The sequence below is a fragment of the Citrus sinensis genome, chromosome 6 (assembly GCF_022201045.2).
Source record: "Citrus sinensis cultivar Valencia sweet orange chromosome 6, DVS_A1.0, whole genome shotgun sequence".
Taxonomy (NCBI): domain Eukaryota; kingdom Viridiplantae; phylum Streptophyta; class Magnoliopsida; order Sapindales; family Rutaceae; genus Citrus; species Citrus sinensis.
The window spans coordinates 2,791,797-2,818,350 of NC_068561.1; the positions used below are offsets into that span (position 1 = coordinate 2,791,797).

Consider the following 26,554-nt stretch of genomic DNA (forward strand, 5'->3'; position numbering starts at 1 on the left):
GTTAAAACAATATACATCCAGTTTCATTAGTTTTAGTTAATAAGACTCAATATACCGATAATGCCCTTGCTTACTAGATGAAAAGCCTAAAATGTGCCTGGGTCTTGATTAGAAAGACAAGGAAAAATGCTGTGTTTGGCTCGGGTGAAATGGTTGATTTGTCTTGTTAGTCAGAAAGTGAAAAGTGGATGCAGATACCGAAAGTACCCGAACACGGCATTGAGGCATCTAGAAGGATATTCTGGGGATCGTACTCGACGCGACAAATCAAATCGAAAAAGACTCGTGACAATAGACTTTTACAATTACAATACAAAATTTAGGGTAAAACTGTACCGTGCCACAGTTGCACCCAATCGTTGGATTTCTTATTTATTTAAATAGATCTCATTCGTTTGAGTGGATCTAATAATTGGTGCAACTGTAATACGGTACCACAGTTACACTGTAACCTGACCCCAAAATTTATAATAAATAATACAGTAACGTGGCAATTGAAAATAATTTTCCCGTTGAATATTTATTTTCAATTTTTTTCAGAATAATTAATTCTCTTTCAAGGAACTAGAAAAAAATATTTTTTAAGAGTTTTCAAGAATGAAAAATACTTATATTTTGAAGCTAAAAAAACGTCTCCAGACGATTTTAATGGTTCAAAATTTTTTCAAGATTTGCCGAAATTAGACAAAATGGATATGAACCCCAAAAGAAAATAATAAAATATATACACACACACACACCTTTTATTGCAGAGTTTAGAAACATAAATCATTTTGCAATTATAACATGATTGGTATACAAGTAATTATAAATTAAGAAGACACGTTGTAAAAAGAAAATTTAAAATAACTTATGATGAAGATTCTAAATTTGAAATTTTCCATCTATAAAATGTTCCTTTATACGATGATACTTGTACTTGTATCTGAAAAATACTCCTTTTTAAATGCGGGGGACTTGTGCTTAGATTACTAATAAATAAGAAATATAATAATTAGGCCACAAAATAAAAATAGACATGTTCCGACTTGATCGATAAAAAACCACTAAGGTGATATACAACTCAAACTCATTAGAACGAAATTTTTGGAGAAAATTCCCAAGAAAACTAATAAAAAAACAATAACATTTATCAAACTTGAGTCTTCATCAAAATTTGTAAGGCCTAACAATTTCGAGGTAGAAAGTGCGAAACAAATTTCATCAACTTCTGATCCCACCCAAGAGTTAGAAGATCTTCTTCACAGGTCCTGGACGCTCAAACCTGACATGAAAAAGAAAAAAACATTTAAGCAAACTGACATACACACACACCCAAACACGGCTAACATGCATGCCGGAATAGGCCCTTCTGCTTTCAACCATCTTACGGCCTCTTTGTTTCCGGCCAATGATCATTATTCAGTCTAGCAAATGCAAAAATATAGCTGCTCATGCATTCTCCCAATACTACAAGCAAAGAGCGGAGGGAAAGTTTTGGAATAAGCAGCACAATTACTTTTGCTTCAAGGGAACGAGTCACATGGGAATGGATCAAATCCACACTGACCAGATAATGAAGCACGCTAATGTTCCAATCAAATTAACTTGATTACCTTCGAGCATTTTAAGTAAAACAAGCACAACATATAAGAAACAATGTCACTTCTTGGGAACAGATCAATTTTAGAAATAATGTGAGTTCCACTCAACAGAAATAATCAGCACATGCAGAAAAATGACGACAATATACCAAAGAGGTATAACGTATTTAGTTTCAAAAAATCAAGAGATGCCTATACCTGGAGGAAGAGATTGCTTCAACTTGTCAGCTTTCTCAGAGTCAAAAACACAGAGTGTGTAAAGGTACTTTGAGCATCGAACCTTAAACTTAACAACATCCCTGCTCCTCTTGATTTTTACAGAACGGGCATCCTTCCTTCTTGCAGTAAGAAGGAAATCCTTGATCTCGTGGATCTGTTTAGGCTGTGGATCATAAATGATAAGTCAGAACTCTTAAGCATTCAAAAGCATTATACACAGATAACAGCAACAAAATGTCATGACATGCAAGTCAACTCAAGATCAATGGATAACGCAGCTAGCAGCATTATCAAGCATCCTAAACAGACGACAGATATGAAAAACTTATTAACCAAACTAGCTGTCCCTACATAGCAATCCACATTTAAGTCAATGGATCTGTTTAACTAACTAGACCAGTTCAGTGTCTTTGCCTAATTGCTAGGACCAAACAACAATTAGACCACATTCAGAAGCCTAAACAGAAACTAATGCAGCAAGTAACAAAATGTGTGACACAACACTACATACTCAAAGCCCAAACAAGAAGGAGAAAGACTTACGTGGTGCTGACACCACCACTTCATTGTAGCACCATATAATTAAAACCATGCATTACCCACATATACACGATTCAATTACATATAGTTACGAAATTTGAACAATAATTAAAACCATGCATCATTTAGTACAACAAACAATAAACCCTAGACCCACAAAGTGCTATAAAGTTAAAACAAACTTGTCCTGCCCAAATGGAGCAGATGCGAACTCAAATAGCATGAACACATCTGTAACGATGGACAGCATCAATTTCCCAGACGCGTAACTGTATCAAATACCACATATGAAGGTAGATACCTGACTTATGTCTGGTCATTAGCTACTTTAAGACAAAACCTACTGGAACCCGATAATTAATGATCGGTTAAATTTTCTCGGCAACTAAACAGAACCATATTATAAAATCATCTAAAGATCCAGTCTAACAAACCCCCCCAATCCAGAATCCTATAAGCAAATGATTTTCTTTTTTTTTTTTTTGTTATTCACAGAAAAGTTAAAGAAAATGAAATAACAGATAGAGAAGAAATAACAAATAATGCAAGCGCAGATGATGGCATTTACCATTTTGATTAAAGCAGCTTCTTCAAAAGAAAGGAGGAAGAGCAGCTTTGAGCTTCACGAGCTGCTTGAATGTGCGACCTGTGTCTTTATAGGCATGTTGGCTGGTAACCCTAGATTCTTGATTAAGTATGATTTTAAGATTTGGTTGATGGGTCTTGGGCTTTACAATAATGAGCCCAAGTTTATCCTATGATGGATGGTCACAGCTTTTAACACCCCACCACTAAACAATCCCCATTCACATGGCCTAATTGAAACACTTGTATAAACACCCACAGCAATTACAAAATTAGACCTTCGCTCTTCCTCCTTCCCCAAATGTAAACTCCTTAAGATGCCGTAATTACATCGATGAGCCAAACTCACCATTCCATTCATGTGGAATGGAAATTGGGTTAGAGAATGTGCACAACCAAATCACAAAATTTAGTCAAATAAATTAATTGTTGCAACTTGGGGAAATTAAAATTGATGCAAATGTTCAGTTTTTCAATTTTGTTTCTCGCAAATATAAACTATTAGAATTGTTTAATTGTCCAGAAATTTTTCTCTAATAAAAATTTTTTTGTTCAGGCAATTAAATTAATGAATTTGTTTGGAGATGAAATTGGGCCTTCAAGAAGACCAATTAAATTACGGTCTTTCTCTCATTTGTGTTTGAGTTACAAACTCCATTTTGTTGTTGTTATTATTGTAATACAAAGGGCAACCCAAATCTCTTTGGTCTCCCCACCCATGTAATCAGAGAGTTCAGCACAAGCCTCTTGTTTCTAACACAAGTAATTGTTTTAACCGAACAAGATCACACCCACTGACCCCCATGTTATAGAATATAAATGTTGGTAAATATTATTTTTATATAAAATGTCGTGGCATAATATAATTGACGGAATGAAAATATCATAGGCATGTTATAGATATAAATGTTTGTAAACATTATTTTTGTATAAAATGATGTGGGATAATATAATTAACCGAATGAAAACACAATAGGACACATGTTTATTTTTATTTTCAGTCAACAAATCATGATATGCCACATCAATTTACAAAAATGGTTTATACAAAATATTTTTAGCTATATCATTATAATGAGATCATCAAGGAGATACTTTTGCAGCTAAAAGTCAATGTAAAAAGGATAATTTTGAAATGAAATTAACACATTTTGAGTTGGAATTAATTTATAAGCTATATATATGTTGGAAAGATAATTGAGTCATCTTTTCAATGCATTTTACAAAGCTGGATTTGAATTTTTTAGAAGAAGCTATGGTCAATTCAATGCAACCTATGCAATTTTCAAGTCACAGAAACTAGTTCCAAATTTTGGAATTTCAACCTTATTTATGGTCTCTTTTACTGTATTTTAATTTTATCAACACTTTATTTAAGTCCAGTATTAATGTTGGCTGACCAGTCAAGAATTTAAAGCATCCCTTTTTACTAAACCTAGGTATGGAGTGTTGTTTCAATGTTTTCAAGTAAACCTCAGGATCTTGAATCTCTATTAGCATATAAAAATTCAACTAACATAGTTTGTAAAATCAATAATAAAGATAATTATTGTTATTTGAATTGAAAGATAATTCTTTCTTTGGTTCTATTCAAAACAAGTAAACTTATCAAATATTGTATTATTGTGGTAGTTTGAATCTAATTTATCACTCACCTTCTCGTCTATCTGGAGTGTGATGTCAGTATCATTTTTTTTATACCTCTAATTTATATTTAGTTAAAAAATGTTAGGTTGATAATTGTTTATCTGTGATTCGTGTCTTCTTAAACTTTGAATCAAGGTTTTCAAAATCTTTTTTAAAAAACAAAAATAAAGAAACTTATAAGTTACATCCATACTACTAATTTGAAATTTAGGGTTGGGAACTCCATGAGCACCTTTGTCTTGTATAAGAATAGATTTTACTATATTTAAGTGTAGACAACTAGACTTTGCTTTAAATGGGTCCACCTGGCTGGTTATGAAATTTAAGTTATGCAATAATGGAACTAATTTAGGTCAAGTTCTGATAATTGTTTATTTGTTTATACGAGATTCCTTTTAATTTTTAACAATAGTGTAGTGTCAGAAAGTTGATGGTGGCCTTGAGAGAGAGAATTATTGTTACTATTATTTTTTTCGATTTTCTTACCATTTTATTGTGAGTCTAATAAATTCACACGTATTTTGTTAAGCGTTGTGATTAGATTTCCTTGAAACTTTGCTTGCTCAAATCAACCTAAAGAAGAACTGAGAATATTTAGAACCTTATGTATTAATTCAATCTTTATTTTTTAACATGTAAAAAAAAAAAAAATTCTCTAAACGTAATTCCCATGTTAGAACTAACATTATTTTTTATGCAACATGCTAACTAGATGATCATTACTCCCTCTGAAAAAAAAAATGATCATTACTCAATATATACAGTTGAATCACGTAATATTGTGTTGCATCAAATATTTGATAAATACTAACAATTAAATATTTTTATTTTTAAAAGATAATGGGGTGAGCAAAATTGAAATCAAAATTTTAGCTACATACTTATCGAAAATTCAAATTTAAATGGCCAACAAAAAAGGGGAAAAAAAAATCTAAAAACCACTCGATCAAACTTCTGGGAACTAACTAGTAATTAAATATTTTATTAGTCAATCATAAGACGTTAGGCTATTATTAAAGAGTTAAACAGAAAGACAAAGTTATATACGTATTCTATGCTAATCTTAAATTTTTTTTGCTTATCTTATTTGTTACATTGGTTTTCTTATATCCCATTTTATCTATCAATTCAATTTCTATATCATGTCACTTGCGTTTCTAATCTATAACACTTTAATCTCCGTCCAAACACACTCATAATTATTTATTAAAAATTTTAATTTTATTATATCGTTAGACATTTTACTTACAATTTCTTTTTTCCATTCGGCCAATTGATTGAGGACTCAATTTGTTCTCTCTTTCTCTCAAAATGAAAAATAATAATCAAATACGTTATTTCATTTTTGGTTTTTGTAGAATTGGCAATCAGAAAGTCCCGATCAGGATTGGTCATTATCAGTCCCTATCGATTATTTAATTTGAATAAAAAATTGTAATGAATTCTATATCAATTTTTTAATCACGATAAAAAAAATGCATCGAGTCTCTACCGATCAAAATACAAATAATGTCATAATCGTTCACAATATAAATATACAAGATTTGAGCTTCTTGTCGAAATTCGGTTTCTTTTTACCAATCCTGGGTTCTTTGACCTTTTATAGAAAGGAAAATTGTGGTAAAAAAGCAAAGCGAGGGTCCACACGGAAACAATTTGTGATGAAAATAGATCACTTATGTACTCTCTTTTCCATTGATTGCAAAAAAAAAAAAAAAACTACTTTGGTAAATATTTTTGGCTCTTATTCATTCTTGTGGATATATTTCGAAGCCAAGATTGGAATGGACATGGTCACAAGATTTTTATAGCAAATAAATAAATAAAATTTTCTTTTATTTATTTGATTTCTTTTCTCCTTCTCTTTATCCTTTCACACGGATTAGACTTCAATGCACTTCAAAAAGTTGAAGGCAAATGGGCAATAGATACGAAACATCCTTTCACCATGATTTTTTTTTTAATATTGTATAAATAAATAAAAAAGTGACGTTACGTATCTCAAAATTCATCTTATTGTGTGTTCACTAATTGATAACTAAAATGCATTGAAATGGGAATAGACTGAAATCAAAATGAGCTTAAATTGAACTGTAGGAATCATAATCAAAATCAGAATAAACTGAATTCTCATTTATGCGTTTATTTAATCTTAAAATCATAATGAATTGTTATAAGTTATTAGAACACCTATTGTTAATTGTTGTACTTAGTATTATTTGTATCTATTATCATAATAACAATAATAAAGATGAAAATAATAATAATGACAATAATAATAAATAATAAATAAAATTAATAAATTTTAACAACAACAACAATAGTGACATTAATAAATAACAATAATAATTATTATAATTATAATATTATTATTATATTACTAATAATAAATAATGAAAGATCTATTTGTAAATATTACAAAACTTCTAGGTATTTTTGTATATTCAATAGAGATCAAAATGCAAAAGTGATTGGATTAAATTAAAAACAATTTAGAGATTATGACAATAGTCCAATCAAACTCTCATTCTCTAATCTCATTTTACTATAGACCACACTTAAATGATTCTCATTTCCACCCTTATTGTGTGAAGTCAACATTATCAATAATTTAGATTTCAGATTTCGATTTTTAAATCTAAAAAGTAGACACACCATTAAACTAGATGACACTTACAACGTGGATTATTAGTTAGAAAATAGTTATACATATTTTTCCGCACAAATTCCTATGGTCAGAATTTTATTGAAAGAAATTAAGAAAAAGAACATCTACATCCTTAAGTTTTAGGGAAATGATCTAGAAGGCTCCTAAGTCCTAAATCTTAAAAAAGGGACATCCTTTTGGCACTATTAACCTAGAAAAATTGATTCCAATGTTTTATAATAAATAAAATTATAATATATAAAATAAATGTGATAATATATACATTTTAGAATAATTTCGATATTTAAACATATTTTACAATGGATTTTTTTATTATATTAAAATAAATTTTATAATAAATAGAAACATTATTTATATTATATTTGTATTTATTAACATTCTTAAGTCAAATTTTTAGTTACTATATTCAAATTCAAAATTTGCTATGATTAAAAAGGGGTCTTGGTGTCTTTTTTTGAGAACTTGGGGTTTTGGTGACAATTTTTTCTACACCTTGAGAGTGTAAATGTCATTTTCTTGAGAAATTATTTATACCTTTAGTTATTTGAGTTATATACATAAAAAATTGAAATAAAAAAGACCATAGATATGATAATTTCAGGGACATAATAATCAAATCACTGTTTATTGCTTTTATTATTGCATGAGTATTAGTTGGTTCAACTAATAAAATCTTTTAAATTGATACAAGATTAATGTTGTTCGAATCCATTCTCAGGGATGGGGATGTGTTTGATTTTTATTCTTGCAATTCTTGAAATATCTATTGGATTTGTTATAAAATCAAATTTCACTTAAGAGAATAAATTGTAAATAATATGTTTCTTTGCAATTATACCGAAGATTGTGATAGCATAATTTTTCATTATTTAGTTACTATTCTTGCTGATTAGCCTGAAAGAAAGGACTTTAAATGTTGCAAAACAAATAATGGAATATTGAGCATTTAAAAGTGAGTTGGTAAATTAAAGAATAATAATGAGAGAATTGTGAGGTACATGTATTAGGGGTGGCCATGGGTTGGTTTGGGTTGGTTTTTAAGTCAATCCAAACCAAACCATAAAAATTTGGATCCAACCCAAACCAACCCAAATATTTTTAACCCAAACCAAACCAAACCATTTGGGTTTGGTTTGAATTTTATTATTAAAATAATTTTTATTTTAATAAAATTTAATTATATCAAAATTATAATAATTATTAATTGTTATTAATTATTAAATTGATATTAAAATATAAAAAAATATAGTGGATAAAAATTATAAATTTTACAATAACTTAATCCTTAAATTAAAGAATACTAGAAAATCAAAATAAAGTTTAATCACAAAAATTATTATTTCTCAATAAATAAGAACATACACTTTAATAATAAACTTTCACAAACATGACATTAACAATTTAATAATAAATTATTTTTAGCATATATTATTTTTCCCCCTTCTGCTTTTATAATGGCCAAAAACTCCTCTAATAGTATAAGTTTACAATATTACCCTTATTTTCAACTACTCTTTTATTTATATTTATTCTAAATTAAATAAATCATATGAATAGAAACTAAATAAAAAATAAAGCATTAAAAATAAGAAATATATGTTTTGATATGAACAAAAAAATTAATAATAAAATTTTTTTATACTTATTTATTTTGTGAAAATTTTCTTATAATAAATATATAAGAAAATTATTAGTCAAATGATAAAAAAATTTTATAAGAAAACTTGAATGACAAATAAAAATTTATTATAAGATAAATAATAAAATATTTTACCTATACTTTTTACATTTAATTTTAAAATATTACAAAATATTTATTGAAATACTAACTAGGCAACCCAAGAGGGGGGTGAATTGGGATTTTAAAAATTATCCTAGGCAAACCACACAACAATTTAATCTAATGCCTTAATAAATTCGAAAACAATAAATTCAATCAAGCACAATATTAAAAGAGTAAGGGAAGAGAAAACGAACACAAGGATTTTTACGTGGTTCGGCTATCCCCGCCTACGTCCACGCCTCCAAGCACACCGGGCTTGAGGATTTCACTAAGCTCGCCTCCCAAGGCTTCAACCGCTTACAATTGACTTCCAAGGTGTCAATGGACCTTTACAACAAGAGATTATCCCCAATCTCTTAACCCAAGTGTATCTCAACACTTACAATCTTTTAACTTGATTTTACAAAAAAAGATTACAAATGAATCTCTCACACACAATGTGTTTGATCACAAGTGAAAGCTCAATGTGTGAATGAATGAGATGAATACAAAGATTTAAAGCTCAATGAAAGTTGTATTCTCAATATTTTGCTCAATGATGATCATTGGAATTCTTCTTGTTTGAATTGGATTGAGCTTATTTATAGTTGGAGCTGAAAAACTAGCCGTTATAGATTGTCTGCACGAAAACGGTTCGCCGTTAACCATTAACGGTTAACCGTTTAGGCTGGTCAAAGTTACTGTTGGGCCAATTTTCAAATAAACGGTTAGCCGTTTAGGCTTACCCTTTCGCCGTTAATTTCCAGAGACCTGCGAAACAAATTTGGTTTAACCGTTCTTACTAAACGGTTCAAGGTTAGCAATATGGAAATAATCGGTTAACCGTTTTCAGTAAACGGTTCACCGTTAGTTTCCAGAATCATCATTTTAACAATACTTTGCAGAACATGCTTTCTGGAAATTATCGGTTAGCCGTTTTTAAATAAACGGTTAGCTGTTTGCTACAGTGATTGCTACAGTAACCTGCACAGTGCACTATTTTCCAAAATTACAGTTTGACCCTAAAACTTTACAAAACTATACTATAGCCCAAAACGTTATGAAACTTTGCAAATAGGTCCAATTTCAGAATTTCTAAGTAATGCTTTGTTAATCCCAAAACTTTCTGAAATTATGTTATAGCCCAAAATGCTATGACACTTTTCAAATAAGTCCTTCACCAAAATTTCAAGCAATACTTGTTTGTTTCAAAGTTTTCAAAATGCTTTCAATTAAACCATAAACTTTGAAAAACAACCAATTTCATAAAATCATTTTTCCATTAAATATGAAACATTTATAATATGAAAATAATGATTTATTATTTAAAAAGAATAAAAACAATCAATTTCATAAAATCATTTTTCCATTAAATACAAAACATTTATAATGTGAAAATAATGATTTATTTAAAAGAATATTAAATAATTTGAGCTTAAAAGATTAATCATTCTTAACTTTGTTTGTTATCATCAAAATCAATATTATGGAAACATATATGTTAACATTTATTATAAGAAAATGTTCACAAAATAAATAATTACAAGAAAAAATTTTATTATTAATTTTTCTGCTCATATCAAAACATATATTTCGTGTTTTAATACTTAATATGGGCATTACATTCAATTATTGACCAAAAATTAGCCGTCATCTAGCATATCGGACCCAGTCCAAGCCGAGTTATTATTGATCATTAGTAGAGTCTCCTGCTCTTTCTATGATGATCCTTCCATGTGGGAGGAATTATTTTTGTAAATAAGAAAAAAAATTATTTATGTTATTTACAATAATATTTATTTAATTTAAATTTATTTTTACTGTTATTTTCATTTTCTAACTGTTGACAATTGATCACGCCATAAAAAATTTAATGGTGGTCTTTCACTTATTTGTGTTCATTTATTTTGTTTTCATTTATTTCATTTGAAAAATTTGAGTGTTGGGGTTTTGTCAATAACCCATGGGTAAACCATACCCAAACCATAATGAAATGGTTTTCTACATAAAATTCATATCTACCCCATTTTCATAATTTACCCAACCCAAACCATTTAATTTGGTTTGAGTTTGGATAAACCCATGGGTTGTGGGTTTATGCCCACCCCTACATGTATATACACTCTTTTGTTGTCATGTTTATATTTATTTTTAATATCGAGTGGAAGTATATATTCACTTAGTTTGAGGCTTTAAAATTGAGATGCATACATGATAGAAATTCAGCAAGAGGAGGAATACGCATTGAAGTAATATGTATTTCTCTTAGCTTTCAGCTTGGATCCAGTAGTTTTTAAGCTTTAATAAAAAAAAATCCTCATGTAAAGTGTTGATTTTTCTTACTTTGTCATTGTGAGCGCACACATATTAAAAATCATTTGGTATCTTGAGCAAGTATTTTTAGTAATATCTAAGTGATGTGCAAGCCATCTATTCGTCCACAAAAAGGGTAATATGCAAGTGAAATTAGCAGACTTGAAAGCGGGAGTAAACTTATTTAGAATAAAAATGTAAAAATTAAAAAAAAAAAAAACATTTGGAGTTTTGTTAGATTTTTATGACATTTAAGCAATCTCCATGCGATCTATTCATGGTAAAGTAATATATAAGCAAGTTAGTATTCTATACTTTTTTTAAAAGCTGTGACATAATTTGTATATTCCTTAACTTGTTTCTCATTAGTTAGACGTTACATAATTGTTATGTTAATGATGATACATACATTATTAACAACTACTTAGTATTTGAAGTATTAGTTGGGATACAAAATTTATATGTTAAGATTATCCGGCTTCATAACTTAGATTGCGAGTTCCTTACCCCTGGACTTTCATAGATATCATGATCCCCATAAAGATCTTAATTTTTGGATTAGATATGACATGTACGAATCTATGACTCTCCGTTCTGTTATACCTTAACTTTGATTTAACTTGATGGGCACCCTAAGTATTAAAAAAAAAAAATTAAACCAATCATCATTAGATTTTCGATATTTACTATTTAATTTAGTTTCCATTTATGACTTGAGGAATGTTCGAATTTGGAGACAAGACTCAAGTTCCTTCCTTGATCCTTAAAATGAAATCTTTTCATGTTCCTTTCTTGTTACTTAAAATGCGAACCTTTGTTGTTCCTTTCTTAATCTTTAAAATGAAAATAATTAATTTATTGCATTCTTAATCTCATTGTTCCTTTCTTGATTTTTTAAATATCTATTTCTTTTTCAAGTATCTTTATGCATTTTTTAATTTTTAATTACATGAGATTATTGTTCATATTACAATTTATATTATATGAGAATATTACTAATATTTATAATCAAACAATTACTAGAACCAGTTCACATTAAATCTTATATATCTCTGTCCAAATTTTTATCATTTTTAATATTCGAGAGACGTTTACTCCACTCACATTTTGAAAGAGAGAATACTACCTTCACTCATAATTGAGAAAGAAACTAAATCTTCACAATATTTTTGTGAGAGTTCAAACTACTATTCTCACAATTACAAAAGAGTGGTTTTGGCCGAGTGATTCTTTATGCATTTCTTTTGCCTTAAGTTCTCTCTCATTATCATTTCTAAGCAACTTACTGGGTGAATAAAGAATAGAATAAAATTTTAGAGTCAACAATTTGATGATATTTCTTTTTTTTCGAGGAAAAATTGTTTTGTCCTTTTTATTTGTAAAAGCGGAATGCTATGTTTGAATCTTGATGTAAATCTCAATGACATTACATTCTAAAAAAATTATTATCATATTAGTAACACAGAAGTGGAAGTTGATAATATTTTTATTTTTTTTAAATTTAAATTTATATATCACACGTAGTTAAAATATACGTGACTCCTAGGGATGACAAAATCCTCCACGGTTTTGGGGCCCCATGGAGCCCGATCCCAAATGGGGAAAATTTTGAATAATTTTTAGGGAATGGGGTGGGGAGTGGGGGAAAAATAATCCCCAAATTCTTAATGGGGTGGGGTTTGGTTTTGTACTCCCCACCCCACCCCCACCCCAATCCCCATTAAATATAAATATGTTTTTAATTCTTGTTTAATAATTTTAATTTTATCAATTATAATGTCAATTAATATTTTTTTTAAATTTTTATGCAATATAAACAAGATATGAATGAAAGAAAATCTTATAATATTTTTCAACTCTGAAACATTGTTATATTTTCTTTTCTCTTTTAAGGTGATACGCTCTTTAAATATTTTTCACTTTTAATATTATTTTAAGATATTGTTTTAAACTTTTAGATTTTTTTAAAAATAATTTAAATACTTTATAATATGATGATGATTTTATTTTAAGTTTCTAATTTTTAACTTACTAAAATAATATATTTATACATATTATAAAATAGATAAATGGGGAATGGGGAAATCATTACCCACATGGGGATTCTCCACCCCCACCCCACCCCCACCCCACCCCCACCCCACCCCACCCCATTGCCATCCCTAGTGACTCCGAAAAATATATGTGACATTATCATCAAGTACTATAGAGTGACTTAAAAAAAAAAGAGGTTGATTTGTACTTGAAAGGGTGCGGATGTCACTTGGCCATTAATCAATGACATTTGTTTTTTTTTTTTTAATTCAAATCCATTACATCATTTTTAAAATTTTTTAATTATATTACTTCTTAAAGGTTTTCAAATTTAAAAAGTAAAAAAGATATTGTAGGTACAACAACTTAACTGAAGAGGGTTCAAATTTAATTTCTATTATTATGTGAGTAAAATAAAAAATAAAAAAATTGTTATTTACTTTTTTTTGTAAAAGCATAAACAAATGATATAAACTTTCATTTGTTTCATTTGAGTCCTTGTAGTGTTTTCGGATCCTGTTAAAAAACCTTTAATAAAAAGATCATGCTGTAGTTTAAGTGTTCGATGTAAATATTAGGTGCAAATATTAATTATTGAGTAAAAGTGATTAATTACTTTATTAAATATATATAATAACTGCTCTATCTTTTCCAAATTTAGTATATGCATATCCCACTTGTTAATATTAGTTATAAATCCTATTAAAAAAACCTTTCAATAAAAAAAAAAGCAACAATATTAAGTGTGCATTGTAAATATTAGTTGTGAATATTAGTTATTGAGTAAAAGTGATTATCTTACCAAATACATATCATAATTGCATATATACACAATTTACAGTAAGTCCTTGAATAAGTTGATTTCAGAGTTATCATAACTATAGAAGGACATTACTGATTGTATTTTATTAATTAACAAGTGACAATGAACTTTGACAAAGAGACTCACATAAGAACTTTCAAACTATACTTGCTATTGTGTTAAAAAATAGGGACTAAAATGTTATTATTCCCTAATTATGTAATTTTTTTTTTTAAAAAGTCCTACTTTTATGATCAATATTCCTCTATTTATGTCGCTGTCGCTCTTTACCAGTTTTTCGTCACTGTTCTGTCAAAGGCTTCCTTCACAAGTTCCTTCTCTTGCAAGTTCAAATAATTTTTTTCCACTGTTTCATGACTTCATCTGCTCTCTGTCACGCGCATACACTCTCTTATATATAGCAACGATCAGAGAGCAGTGATATTTGCTGCTTTACAAAAATACCAAAGCAAAACAACAGTACCCATTTGAGCTTTTACTGTCACTGTGTTCTTTGTTTCTCATTTTCACACTCATTGAATCTGTTAGTAAGTTCTTATTTGGATATTTGGGTTCTGGGTTAGTCTTGTGTTTTTCGCCCTTCTTTTGGTTAATATTTGATATTTAGTCGCTTATTAATTGAGTTTGATTTTGCTGCATTGTCTTGGTTTGGTCATAGATGGATATGTAAGTTTGTGTGTGAATGTAGTGCTAAGAAATAATTGTTTTTGTTGAATTTTGGTTGTAAAAGTGTTTGATGGATCACTTGAACAGCCATGGAGCCTGTTAGCATGGAATCGGACACAACTGAGGAAGTATCTGCTGACACCCTGCCCTTTGCCAGAAAGTGAGCTTGACAAAATGTTAATTTATTTAATGAAATTCTTGTTTTTTGATGATTTTTCTCACCGATCAACGAATGGATTGTTGATTATGCCATCAAACATTTGTTTTCCTTTTTTTTTTTTTTGATTTTTAGTTTGATGATTAGTGGGTTTCACTGTACTGTGTTGTTGCAGTTATCAGCTGGAAGCACTGGAGAATGCACTTAAGCAAAACACTATTGTGTTTCTGGAAACTGGGTCTGGCAAGACTCTAATTGCCATCATGCTGCTTCGAAGCTATGCTTATCTTCTGAGGAAGCCCTCGCCTTTCGTTGCTGTCTTCTTGGTTCCAAAAGTGGTTCTGGTACCTCAGGTATGCTCAGATATGTGTTTGTGGATTCATATCCAGTGGAACTCTTTTTTTCTTTTTTTCAAAATTCAGCCAGCAATTGCAGAGGGGGGAAAGATTGCCCCTTATTTAATAGAATTGAAAAGTTTTTTGCCATTAAGATTTTAAAATGCTTGATCTGGGTTAAAGATAAAAGAGATAAATATGACATTTCTTTGTATTTATACAAGTAGCTTCCAAACAAGCTTCATGAGTTTTAGATTTGTTTGTTGAAGCTTAAGTTTTTGAAATTCAGACTGGAACTAATGTGAAAATCATTATATTTCAAATTCAGATATTAGTTCTACCATCGAATTTCAGAACTTGTTAACACCAAAGAAGAAAATCTTACACATTTGACTTCTATTAATAACTCTTATTAAAACTTTTAGATTTGGTTTTTGTTTATGTCCAAAAGTTGTATATTGCCGACATTGTAGAATTAGTGGATGTTCCCTGGAGTTCAAATTCAAAAGTTTGACTTTTCATTGCTTTGATTTTGATTTTATATTTTATGCTTTAATTTTTTTTTTTTTAAACTAGCAAGCTGAAGCTATTAAAATGCACACCGACTTGAAAGTGGGTAAGTACTGGGGAGATATGGGAGTTGACTTCTGGGATGGTGCTACATGGAAGGAAGAAATGAGCAAACACGAGGTGAATTCTTACATATATAAAATAATAAAATCATTCATGAGTTATATGTACTCAATTCAAGTAATTACTTTGCTGACTTAATTCAATTAACTGGTTTGTTGACTCCATTATTTGAATTCAATGATCCCTTAGTTTTCTGTTCTTAAGGTTACTCATTGTCCTTGTTGCTTTCACTTTTTATTGACGACTGGCATGATTTTGTTTATTGCATTCTCTGTTGTTTGGTCTCGGTTTTCCTAAAGCTTTAGCCCACTTCCCAGAGAAAACTGCATCACAGCAGTCCTATAACGCATTTCATTATGTTTCTGAAAAATTATATGGAGTTTTAAATTCTTATCCTTTCTTAATGATTCATGGTAAAACTCACTTTTGAAGATGTCATGATGGGTTGTTAACATACGTATAATTGACTTTTGGAAGCTTTCTTCCATATCCATGAAAGGCTGCTACTTTTCTGTATAAGATCTCACATTCTTCTTCTTGTGACGGTGCTTTAACTTTATAAAATTTGAGGGACTTTGTACACAGTGAGTAGTAATTTCCAGTTGAATCCCTACAGGTACTTGTGATGACACCTCAGATTTTGCTTGATGGCTTGAGGCTCAGCTATTTTAAACTAAACATGATCAAGGTTTTAATACTTGATGAATGCCATCATGCCAGGGGTAAACACCAATATGCTTGTATCATGACGGTGAGTTTTCTTGACGTTTGTTGATATTGTTGTTTGCTTCTTTTATTTCTAGTTCAACCAATTGTTCCTTATGATAACATTTAAACGACAGACTAGAGTAAGAGAGATATCAGAATCTTATTAACAATTTCTAGTTTGACAGGTTGTTTCACAAATCATAGCTTCATCGTCATCATCTTCTTCTTATTCATTTTTTGATTACTACTACTAGTGCTGCTGCTGCTACTACTACTATTATTATCATTTTTAGCTTTTAATCTTTGTAACAATTGAGTGAAGTAGGAATTCTTAGGAAACTGTTGTTTGATAGAGCTAAGTTCATATTTCTTATGGAACTTTGCTTGTGACAGATTTGCAGAGTAACATGCTAGGGATTTTCTTTCTTTTTTTCCTTTTTTCTTTTGTCCGGCAACTGATCTACTGGAAAGTTTTGTGTATGTTAAAGTCTAAGATGTTGAAAGTCAGCTATAACCATGAATCTGCAAATGTGTAGTCACAATTATGTATCTGAAAGTTAATGTTTCTTGTTCATTTTGGTACATCATCATGAGGTATAACTGTTACATTGCTTGCCTTTTGCATTATATTACATTTTTTCCCCCCTCTTTTGCAGGAGTTCTATCACCGTCTATTAGAAACAGGTGACTCCAATCTTCCTAGGATTTTCGGGATGACCGCATCTCCCATAAAGTCAAAAGGTATTCAAAACTTGACAATATCTGATACAATGTTATTTCATTATGGGTATGGCATCTGAATCATTTTTGACTTATATCTTTTTGTTGTAGTTTCTAGTTCAGAACAAGACTATTGGCAAAAGATTCATGATCTTGAGACTCTTATGAATTCAAAGGTTTCTTCTTTTCTTTTATGTTTTAATATTTTCTTTTATTTTTTATGTTATGCCAACTATTTGGGAGAGACATAAATCAAGGTTAATTAGAAAATTTAAAAAGGTATCGTCTATTTTTTGAATAAAGAGGTATCACTGATTACGGCCTATAAATACGTACATACTTAATCTTGTAAGTCTGTATTCCAAATTTTTTGTAACGTTTGTTTCATTTTAGCATGGTCCAGCTTGGTGGTTCAGTTGATACTATTTAGTTGATTATTCTTACCTTCATTTTCTTGTACAATAGGTCTATACATGTGCCAGTGAATCCGTGCTCTCTAATTTCATACCATTTTCAACTGCAAAGTTCAAGTTTTACAAGTACGATGAGATTCCACATGCTTTGTATACCCACTTAGCTGATGAACTGGCAATGATAGAATTAAAGGTGAGTATTCTCAGAGTAAAAACTTAGATTGCAATGTTGAGATTATTGTTTTTCTGATCTTTGAAAAAATAATCATCTTATCCTGCTTGTAACATACAGACTGTCTGAACGAATGTAATACTTGACCCTTGAGATTCATATTTAGTATTAGAGTACTTCATTCTATGAAAAGAGAGTTATAGTAAGGGGAAAAGAAAGGGCTAAAGGGAAATGAGTTTTGCTGAAAATGATACAAATAATCTATGATTTAAGAATGTAATACGCTAATTTTTATTTTTTATTTAAAATTTGTATCTATCTAACTTCTGAATAGATGGTATTAAGAGGCAAACATATGTATGTGTGTGTGTGCGCAAAAAAAAGAAAAAAAAAAAAGAGAGAGAATATGGTAAGTCTAAATGAATGATTCTATACCATATGTTTGTCCATTTATTTTGATACATGAAAATAAGTGCTAACTTATTTTTGTATTATAGCAACTTTTCGAAAGAATTTGAAACCAAGAATTTGACATTTGTATCCTTATATTGTCAAATGTTAAAATGAGCAATAAACTATATTTGATGTCTAAAAAATTATGTTATACCAACAGTATCGGATAGCCATAAATCAAGTTCTTTAAATTGAGATAATAAGCTACAATTTCTATTGTTTTATCTAAATAATTTATTCTTCTAGGAATCCTGGAAACCTGCTGAGTCAACGCTATCAAGAGAGAATCAGAACTAAAAAAAGGGAAAAAGAAATCAAACTTTTGTTATCTGATCAAAATTTTTGAAAATCACCATTAACTCAGAACAGCAAACCATAAAAAAAATTTTTGAATAAGTTAAATGAAGATGTAGATGGACTTAAATCAGCAAAACAAACAACCCCTAAGTACGAAAATGGATGTACAAAATCTATTTAATGTGTTGACTGGCCTTTGCAACTTAGGATTTGATTTAATCTTACCCTTTTTTTAATTTGAAGAATGTATATTTCAGTACTTAATTTCTCTGAGAAATGTTGGAATTGATCATTAAATACAATAGTGATTGATGGCTGCTGACTAGATCTATTGTATTTCAGCATACTCGATCATTGGAAAATTTGGATCTGAATGAAGCTCAAGCGGAATTAATAAGGAAGAAAGTATCAAAAATAAATTCAACTTTGTTATATTGTTTAAGTGAGCTTGGTGTTTGGTTGGCATTGAAGGTATTTATCTAGCGTTTCTTCATTATTTTGCACTTCTATTCACCTGCATGTATTATTATAATTTACATGTGTGTTTCTGTAATAGGCTGCAGAGACCATATCATGCTATGAAAGTGACTTTTTTGCTTGGGAACAATTGGATGGGTTTGGTGAGACAATCATTAAAAAGTTCGGTTCAGATGCATCTCAGGCATTGGTGACTTATGTACCATCTGGTATTCTTCAATTTGCTGAGAGAATTGGAGACTTAATTGTGTTATCCTTACGCGCTAATGTTTGTCCTTTCTTTTTCTCCTTTTACTCTAAATTTAGGCGCAGAGTGGTCCATAGGTGATGATTCTAAATTTAACTTGGATTCTGGGCTTCTGACGGAGAAAATTGTTTGTCTTATCGAATCTCTTCTTGAGTACAGGTTGGCATGCCTGCATGATCATTGATTTTCATAAAATTAATTTTAAATAATTTATAAATTCCAATATGCTCTATAATTTTTAAGAATCGTTCTGTTAAGTAACAGCCCAACCTAAAAACTGAAGTTGACAGCTGTGGATCCAATAATAGTATTCAAACACAAAAATAATATCTAATATAACAACAAACATGAACTCAAATTTTTATAATATGACTAATAAAATAGGTTAGGATAACTGTACTTGATTAGACAAACTATGATATCATGTTAATTACCCAGTTAACTCAAAAGCTTGAACTGATAGACGCTGCCTAGTACTATTTCAGCTCTTAACACCTTGAATTTTGTTTCCAGGTCCCTTGAGAGTGAACACACCATATAGTGCATACAGTATTATTTTCAATAATATAGTTAAGACTCTTATAACTTTTCCACAGTATTTATTGTTTAGTTCAATCAATTATGCAGGTGGCTTACAGCAGCAAAATAGAACAGAAAAGGGGAAAGTATGTAGGAAAAAATAACTAGTTTGGAAGAATGTTGTAAATTAATTAGATTTTTGTTTTTTGTTTTTGTTTCTGTTTTTTATTTTTATTTTTAAACACTCACCCCTATTTCAAGTCAGGCCAGTTGTATTCAAAACTCTGATCAAGAACAATTAAGTTTAAATGCTTGATGAATTTACATAGGGGGATGAGTTCATCTTGAATTAAAAAATATAAATGGAGGTTCTTGCATGCAACCTTAACCTCAGGGAAAGCACCTGTTCTACATCTGTCCTAGTGTGAAGTGTTAACCACACACACACAATCACACAGAGGGAAGTGTTAGCCTTTTGGAAAATTGATGCCTGAAGAGGTGCTGAGTGTTTGCTTCATCGCATGATTAGATGGTTTCACCGGACAAACCATAATTCTAAAGTTGTATAATGTCGTGCATTTTGAATTATATTAGCCAGGTCCAGCTCATTCTGGATAATCAAAATAATTTGTATAAGATTTTTCTTTGTGTCAGTTTTAGATCGTAATATTTTTCTGATTTTTTTATTATTGTATAATGTCGTGCATTTTGAATTATATTAGCCAGGTCCAGCTCATTCTGGATAATCAAAATAATTTGTATAAGATTTTTCTTTGTGTCAGTTTTAGATTGTAATATTTTTCTGATTTTTTTATTATTGTGTAAACACAGGGGTGTGGAGGACATAAGATGTATAATTTTTGTAGAAAGGGTCATTACAGCCATTGTGCTTCAATCTCTGTTGAGTGAGCTGCTTCCAAGACACTGTACATGGAAGACTAAATATATTGCCGGAAATAACTCAGGGATACAATGCCAATCAAGGAAAAAACAGAATGAAATTGTGGAAGAATTTCGTAGAGGCTTGGTATGTTTATATGCGATTCCAGATTCCAAGTGATGTTCTTTTTTCTTTTGCTCCTAATTACCATCTGCAGGTGAACGTCATTGTTGCAACATCAATTCTGGAGGAGGGTTTAGATGTTCAAAGTTGCAACTTGGTTATTATGTTCGATCCTTCACGCACTGTTTGCAGTTTCATACAGTCTAGAGGTCGTGCTAGAATGCAGAATTCGGATTATTTACTAATGGTGAAGAGGTAATGCCTTTCGTTTCTCATAACAGTCAGATATTTATTACAGCCGTGGAATATTTTATATTGCATTTTTTTTATCTTCATTTGTTTAAAATTATTCAAATTGTTAAGTTTTCTGTGTCATTGCTAGAGTATTTTATTCTCTTTTTTGATAATTTATAGTGGGGATTCTACTACACAATCTCGGCTAGAGAACTATCTTGCTAGTGGGAACAAAATGAGAAAGGAAGTTCTTAGCCATGCATCTCTTCCCTGCTCCCCTCTTAATAATCATATGTATGGTGAGGATTTTTACCACGTTGAAAGCACAGGCACAATTGCAACTCTTAGCTCCAGCGTTAGTTTGATATACTTTTACTGCTCACGGCTCCCTTCTGATGGGTAAACCATTTTGGACTCATTCTTGCCGATAATGCTAAGCTCTTCGTTATGTATTTATTGTTTAACTCTTTTGTATTGTTTCCGTACTATGGCTTAATGCAGTGTTGCTTATTTCTGTTGGTTTTATTTTCTGTAGATATTTTAAGCCTACTCCAAAGTTTCATATAAACAAGGAGATGGGGATTTGCACACTGTATCTTCCCAACAACTGCCCTATACAAACTGTTATTGCACAGGGAAACATTAAAACTCTGAAGCAAGCTGCTTGTCTTGAAGCTTGCAAGAAGCTTCATCAGATTGGTGCTTTAACAGATAATCTTCTTCCTGATATTGTTGTCGAAAAACATGATGCACAAAAACGTGGTAACTTGCATAAGAAGCCTTTAGTTTTGTATAATATGAGTAGCTTGTAAAGTGTTGTTGTATTTTGAATGGTTGGAGAGCTATAACCATTCATTTTTTGGTTTCTTCTTTTAGATTTTTAAACCTTCTTTCGTGTTTCTTTAATGTGCAGGGAATGAACCTTATAATGCTGAACATCCCATTTACTTCCCTCCTGAACTCGTGAATCAGAGTCCACAAGATACGAAGATAACATACCATTGCTACTTAATCGAATTGAAGCAGCACTTTAACTATGATATTTCAGCTCGTAATATTGTGCTTGCTATGAGGACTGAACTTGAATCTGAAATTAAAAAAGTGAATTTTGATTTGGAAGTTGAAAGGGGTAGATTGACAGTCAATCTGAAACATCTTGGACGAATTCAGCTTATACCAAATCAGGTGTGATATCTGGTTTTTTGACTTCAACTTGATCAGAGGTGTGACATATACTTTTTAAGCTTTTTGTTTTGTAAACTTTATTTAATTTAAATTTTTCAACATGTTCCAGGTCCTTCTTTGTAGGAGGTTTCAGATAACTCTTTTCAGAGTTATTATGGATCATAATTTGGATAAATTGAATGAGATTTTGGATGGATTTGAGCTACGGGATAATCTTGAGATAGATTATCTTTTGCTTCCATCCACTGGACAGTTAATTGATTGGAAAACTGTCGCTACTGTGTTGTTTCCTCGTGACAATGGTTCAAAGCATAACATGAATTGTTCTACGATGTTTAATGCTCGTATTGTACATACCAAAAGCGGTCCGCTGTGCACATGCAAGATTCATAATTCTCTAGTCTGCACCCCTCACAATGGTCAGATATATTGTATCACGGGTGTTTTAGGCCATTTGAATGCAAATTCACTTTTTACGAGGAATAATGGAAGTGTTACCACATACAAGAAGCACTATGAAGAACGGTGTGTACTTAATACTACTTGTAGAATATATATAATTTTTTAAACCACATTTTAATGTGGATACGTCATATTTATGCTGTATATACATAACCTGAATGGCTGAATTTCATCTTGTACATTGCAGTTACGGTATCCAGTTGTGTTTTGATCGAGAACCATTGCTTAACGGGAGACGCATTTTCCATGTGCAAAATTACCTTAGTAAATGCAGACAACAAAAGCAGAAAGGTATCAATTACTCATTTAATTTGTTCTTTACAATTTGTTCTCTTTTGCGTGTGTTTGTGTGTGTGTGCGTGCTAATGTAAAGTTTTAGTGTTAGCGAAGCATGTTTGAGATGTCCCCCAAGTGTTTAGTTTATTTGAAGTGGTTAACTGTTTTCTGTTGCCCTGTTGGTTGTTATGCACTGTTTTCAAATCTGACAATTATGACACCAATTTTTTGATCTGTTATTGTTCTTGTGGGTAAGCAAGTCAGAAAATTTAAATAGTGGGTGCTAGTCAGTTCAACTAGTGAGATCTCTTGTGGTGGTACAAGAGGTTTGGGATTTGATCCTTGCTCGCATGGGTAGGGACGGGATTGGATTACCATCATGCACCTTAAATGGAAAAAAAGGCCAGAAAATTTGACCAAGTTTTTGACACAATTTCAATTTTTGCATTTTTTTTGGCAAATTATATCAGCAATGTTGGTATTTTCCAAATTATCTTTTGTCCAATTGTCAACTGAATTTTCACTTCTTGCAAAAGTTTACAAACATCAATTTCATGAAAATAATGGATGGACTGCAATGCATTGTTAAATGAGTCTATGTTTGAATTGCTTGTTAAGTGTTGTAATTATGTATATTTCCGAGATTTTGGTAGTCAGAATACTGAAGAGAAATGGTGTTATGACTGTAGAGTGAGTTTACAATCAATACATGGTTGGATCTATGCTCTTTTGGCATGTTGAGATTGGTTTATGAGTTTTGTGACTAACTGAATATCCTTTTGATCGACTTATTGCTAGGTCTAATCCTTTGAAGTATTACATTTATTTTGTGCGATTTGATCTTGTATCTGTTGTTTTCACAGAACTGTGAAAGCAATCATATATATTAGAAAGTTTTCAATCTATTCCTCATAATTTAAACCTGAGTCTTTTGTTGCAGAGCCGAGTAAGATATCTTTTGAACTGCCTCCTGAGTTGTGTTGGATAATCATGGCTCCTATATCACTCAGTACATTTTATTCTTTCACGTTCGTTCCATCAATTATGCATCGTCTTCAGTCTTTGCTTCTTGCTGTCAATTTGAAGAATATGCTTTTGGATCATTGCATGCAAAATGTTACCATTCCAACTATCAAGGTATTCTGCATGTAAATTTTATATGCATTATGTGCCAAAATAGTAGGATGTGCTTAATGATTTCAAGTTGCCCTAGGTACTTCACTTGTGAACAATTAAATGAATGGGATAATGCTTGTACGTACAATGTGATTAATGGATATATTATATCATGAAGTAAATACTTGACCCAACAGGTTAAACTTATAAGGGCCCTAGTGTTCAAAACTCTTAACATGCCCAACAAATGATATTACAACCAAAAGATATGAACTGAACAACTTAACATGATATAATTTAATTAATGCAATAAGAAGGTTTGAAACAAGAAATTGCTTGATCATAAAAAGTTCATAAATGAAGACTTTCTGCTCACTAATCAGTAAGTTGGTGAACAGGGCAGTCAAAACAAAATCATCACTACCTTTCTTGGTAGACCTCCTATAAGTATGTTGTTTATTGCGGGACTTATTTCATGCTGATGGCCTTTCCCATCCGTGCTCTGGTCCCCTTTGAACTTTTTGTTTGAATTTGCACTAACAGCGACTCTTCGTGTTAGGTGTTGGAAGCAATCACTACGAAGAAGTGCCAAGAGGATTTTCATCTAGAATCTCTAGAGACTCTTGGAGACTCCTTTCTTAAATATGCAGCTAGTCAGCAGCTATTTAAGACATATCAAAATAATCACGAAGGCCTTCTTAGTGTTAAGAAGGAACGAATAATATCAAATGCTGCACTTTGCAAGCTAGGGTGTGAGCAAAAACTCCCGGTAATTTTACTTTTCCAGCAATGGATCTAAATTTTTTTTCTGTCTTTTGTCCGTATGGATGTGTTCTTATGACTTTTTCTTCTATTTATATTTTATTCTTTTTTAAGCTGTAATGTATCTTCCATCTTGTGTCTGGAGTTGTATGTTTTTTCCTATAATTACTGGTTATTGATAACTATAACAGCATTGCCTCCTCTCTCATATAATGTTGGTTTTTAATTATATCGGACGAAATTCTTTGTATCAATTCTTCATTTGTTCCTCAAATTGATATCTTCGGTGCAATATTTCAGTCTTCTAGCTGTTTTTGAGTGCTAATCACAATTATTAGGCCAGAGAGGGGTTTCTGGAGATCCATTTCTTTTGCTCATAACATTGTTGATTGTCTTATTTATAATTATGTTGTTATACCAAGTAAATCAAATGAATGTCTTGTGACTTGCTTCTGTTACTTCTAAAATTGCAGGGATTTATCCGTACCGAGTCTTTTGATCCAAAAATGTGGATAATTCCTGGTGATAATTCAGGAAGCTATGAATTGAATGATGACTCACTTTTCAATGGAAGAAAAATTTATGTTACTGGAAGAAAGAAGGTTAAAAGTAAGACAGTTGCTGATGTAGTTGAGGCTCTAATTGGTGCATTCCTCAGCACAGGCGGGGAAAATGTGGGATTAATATTCCTGGATAGGATTGGTATAAAGGTGGATTTTGTGAATGTACCATATCAGCGGCAGTTCCAAGTACATGCAGAGAGGCTTGTTAACGTCCGCCATTTAGAGTCGCTCTTGAATTACTCATTTCGTGATCCATCTTTATTAGTCGAGGCCTTGACCCATGGTTCTTACATGCTTCCCGAGATTCCAAGATGTTATCAGGTAATTATAATAAAAATTCCAGTAAAGCATTTTTGTTTATGATAATAATTACAACAATAGATAGTTTCTGCCTCTCATACTATGTCCTAGTGATTTTACTGGCACTAAATGAGTACCATTATAGGATATATTTCCCTTTCCTTGAATGTTATGTTTTCTTAATGTTGGATAACTATAATGTGATACCTGCTTTGCAATTGCAGCGGCTGGAATTTCTTGGAGATGCAGTGTTAGATTATCTCATCACTGTTTACTTGTACAACAAGTATCCCGGACTTTCGCCAGGATACTTGACTGATATGAGATCTGCTTCTGTAAACAACGATTGTTATGCACTGTCTTCAGTCAAGCATGGGCTGCATAAGCATATTCTGCACGCTTCACATGAACTGTACAAGCGGATAAACATCACTGTTGACAGTTTTGAGAAATTATCTTTGGGATCTACTTTTGGATGGGAATCTGTGACATCTTTCCCTAAGGTTAGTTGTTTGTAAGACATGCAGTATAATTTTTATGCATGCTAAAATTTGGCTTATCATTGCTTTGTTGTATCCCTATTGGGGTTATCACTGCTTCATTTTCTGAAAGACACCTTCTGCCCAATGTTCATAAATCGAAGCATTTGTTAATTGAGGTTGAATGAGTTTCGGACGGGCAG

At 31.0% G+C, this 26,554-nt stretch overlaps 2 protein-coding genes across 4 annotated transcripts in view; one reads left to right on the forward strand and one right to left on the reverse strand.

Moving 5' to 3' along the window:
• Positions 1 to 1,007: 1,007 nt before the first annotated feature.
• On the reverse strand, positions 1,008 to 3,072 carry LOC102619410 (60S ribosomal protein L38). Its single transcript, XM_006480431.4, has 3 exons — positions 2,911 to 3,072; positions 1,782 to 1,965; positions 1,008 to 1,264 (listed from the first exon to the last, which is right to left on the reverse strand). The coding sequence occupies exons 1-3, from the start codon at positions 2,911 to 2,913 to the stop codon at positions 1,242 to 1,244; spliced, it is 210 nt and encodes a 69-aa protein (XP_006480494.1). The 5' UTR covers positions 2,914 to 3,072; the 3' UTR covers positions 1,008 to 1,241.
• Positions 3,073 to 14,453: 11,381 nt separating this feature from the next.
• The window catches only part of LOC102617691 (endoribonuclease Dicer homolog 2), a 71,370-nt gene continuing 59,269 nt past the window's right edge, over positions 14,454 to 26,554 (forward strand). Inside the window, exons 1-22 of one of the 3 annotated variants that reach the window (XM_006480430.4) lie at positions 14,455 to 14,701; positions 14,928 to 15,000; positions 15,173 to 15,350; positions 15,909 to 16,022; positions 16,582 to 16,716; positions 17,330 to 17,414; positions 17,505 to 17,569; positions 17,859 to 17,999; positions 19,071 to 19,199; positions 19,285 to 19,414; positions 19,512 to 19,611; positions 20,803 to 20,998; positions 21,069 to 21,229; positions 21,389 to 21,607; positions 21,744 to 21,970; positions 22,122 to 22,393; positions 22,503 to 22,918; positions 23,043 to 23,146; positions 24,072 to 24,268; positions 24,807 to 25,016; positions 25,483 to 25,893; positions 26,097 to 26,375. In XM_006480430.4, the coding sequence (XP_006480493.1) occupies positions 14,930 to 15,000; positions 15,173 to 15,350; positions 15,909 to 16,022; positions 16,582 to 16,716; positions 17,330 to 17,414; positions 17,505 to 17,569; positions 17,859 to 17,999; positions 19,071 to 19,199; positions 19,285 to 19,414; positions 19,512 to 19,611; positions 20,803 to 20,998; positions 21,069 to 21,229; positions 21,389 to 21,607; positions 21,744 to 21,970; positions 22,122 to 22,393; positions 22,503 to 22,918; positions 23,043 to 23,146; positions 24,072 to 24,268; positions 24,807 to 25,016; positions 25,483 to 25,893; positions 26,097 to 26,375 (3,840 nt within the window). In that variant the 5' untranslated portion in view covers positions 14,455 to 14,701; positions 14,928 to 14,929. Of the gene's footprint in view, positions 14,702 to 14,927; positions 15,001 to 15,172; positions 15,351 to 15,908; positions 16,023 to 16,581; positions 16,717 to 17,329; positions 17,415 to 17,504; positions 17,570 to 17,858; positions 18,000 to 19,070; positions 19,200 to 19,284; positions 19,415 to 19,511; positions 19,612 to 20,802; positions 20,999 to 21,068; positions 21,230 to 21,388; positions 21,608 to 21,743; positions 21,971 to 22,121; positions 22,394 to 22,502; positions 22,919 to 23,042; positions 23,147 to 24,071; positions 24,269 to 24,806; positions 25,017 to 25,482; positions 25,894 to 26,096; positions 26,376 to 26,554 lie in introns of all 3 variants that reach the window. The other 2 variants (XM_052443031.1, XM_006480427.4) reach the window with 2 other exon arrangements.

Bases quoted from the DNA above. Each gene is read 5' to 3' on its own strand.
- LOC102619410 (XM_006480431.4), bottom strand. The intron at 1,265-1,781 runs GTATAGGCATCT...TTTTCATGTCAG, and splicing joins GAAGCAATCTCTTCCTCCAG to GTTTGAGCGTCCAGGACCTG.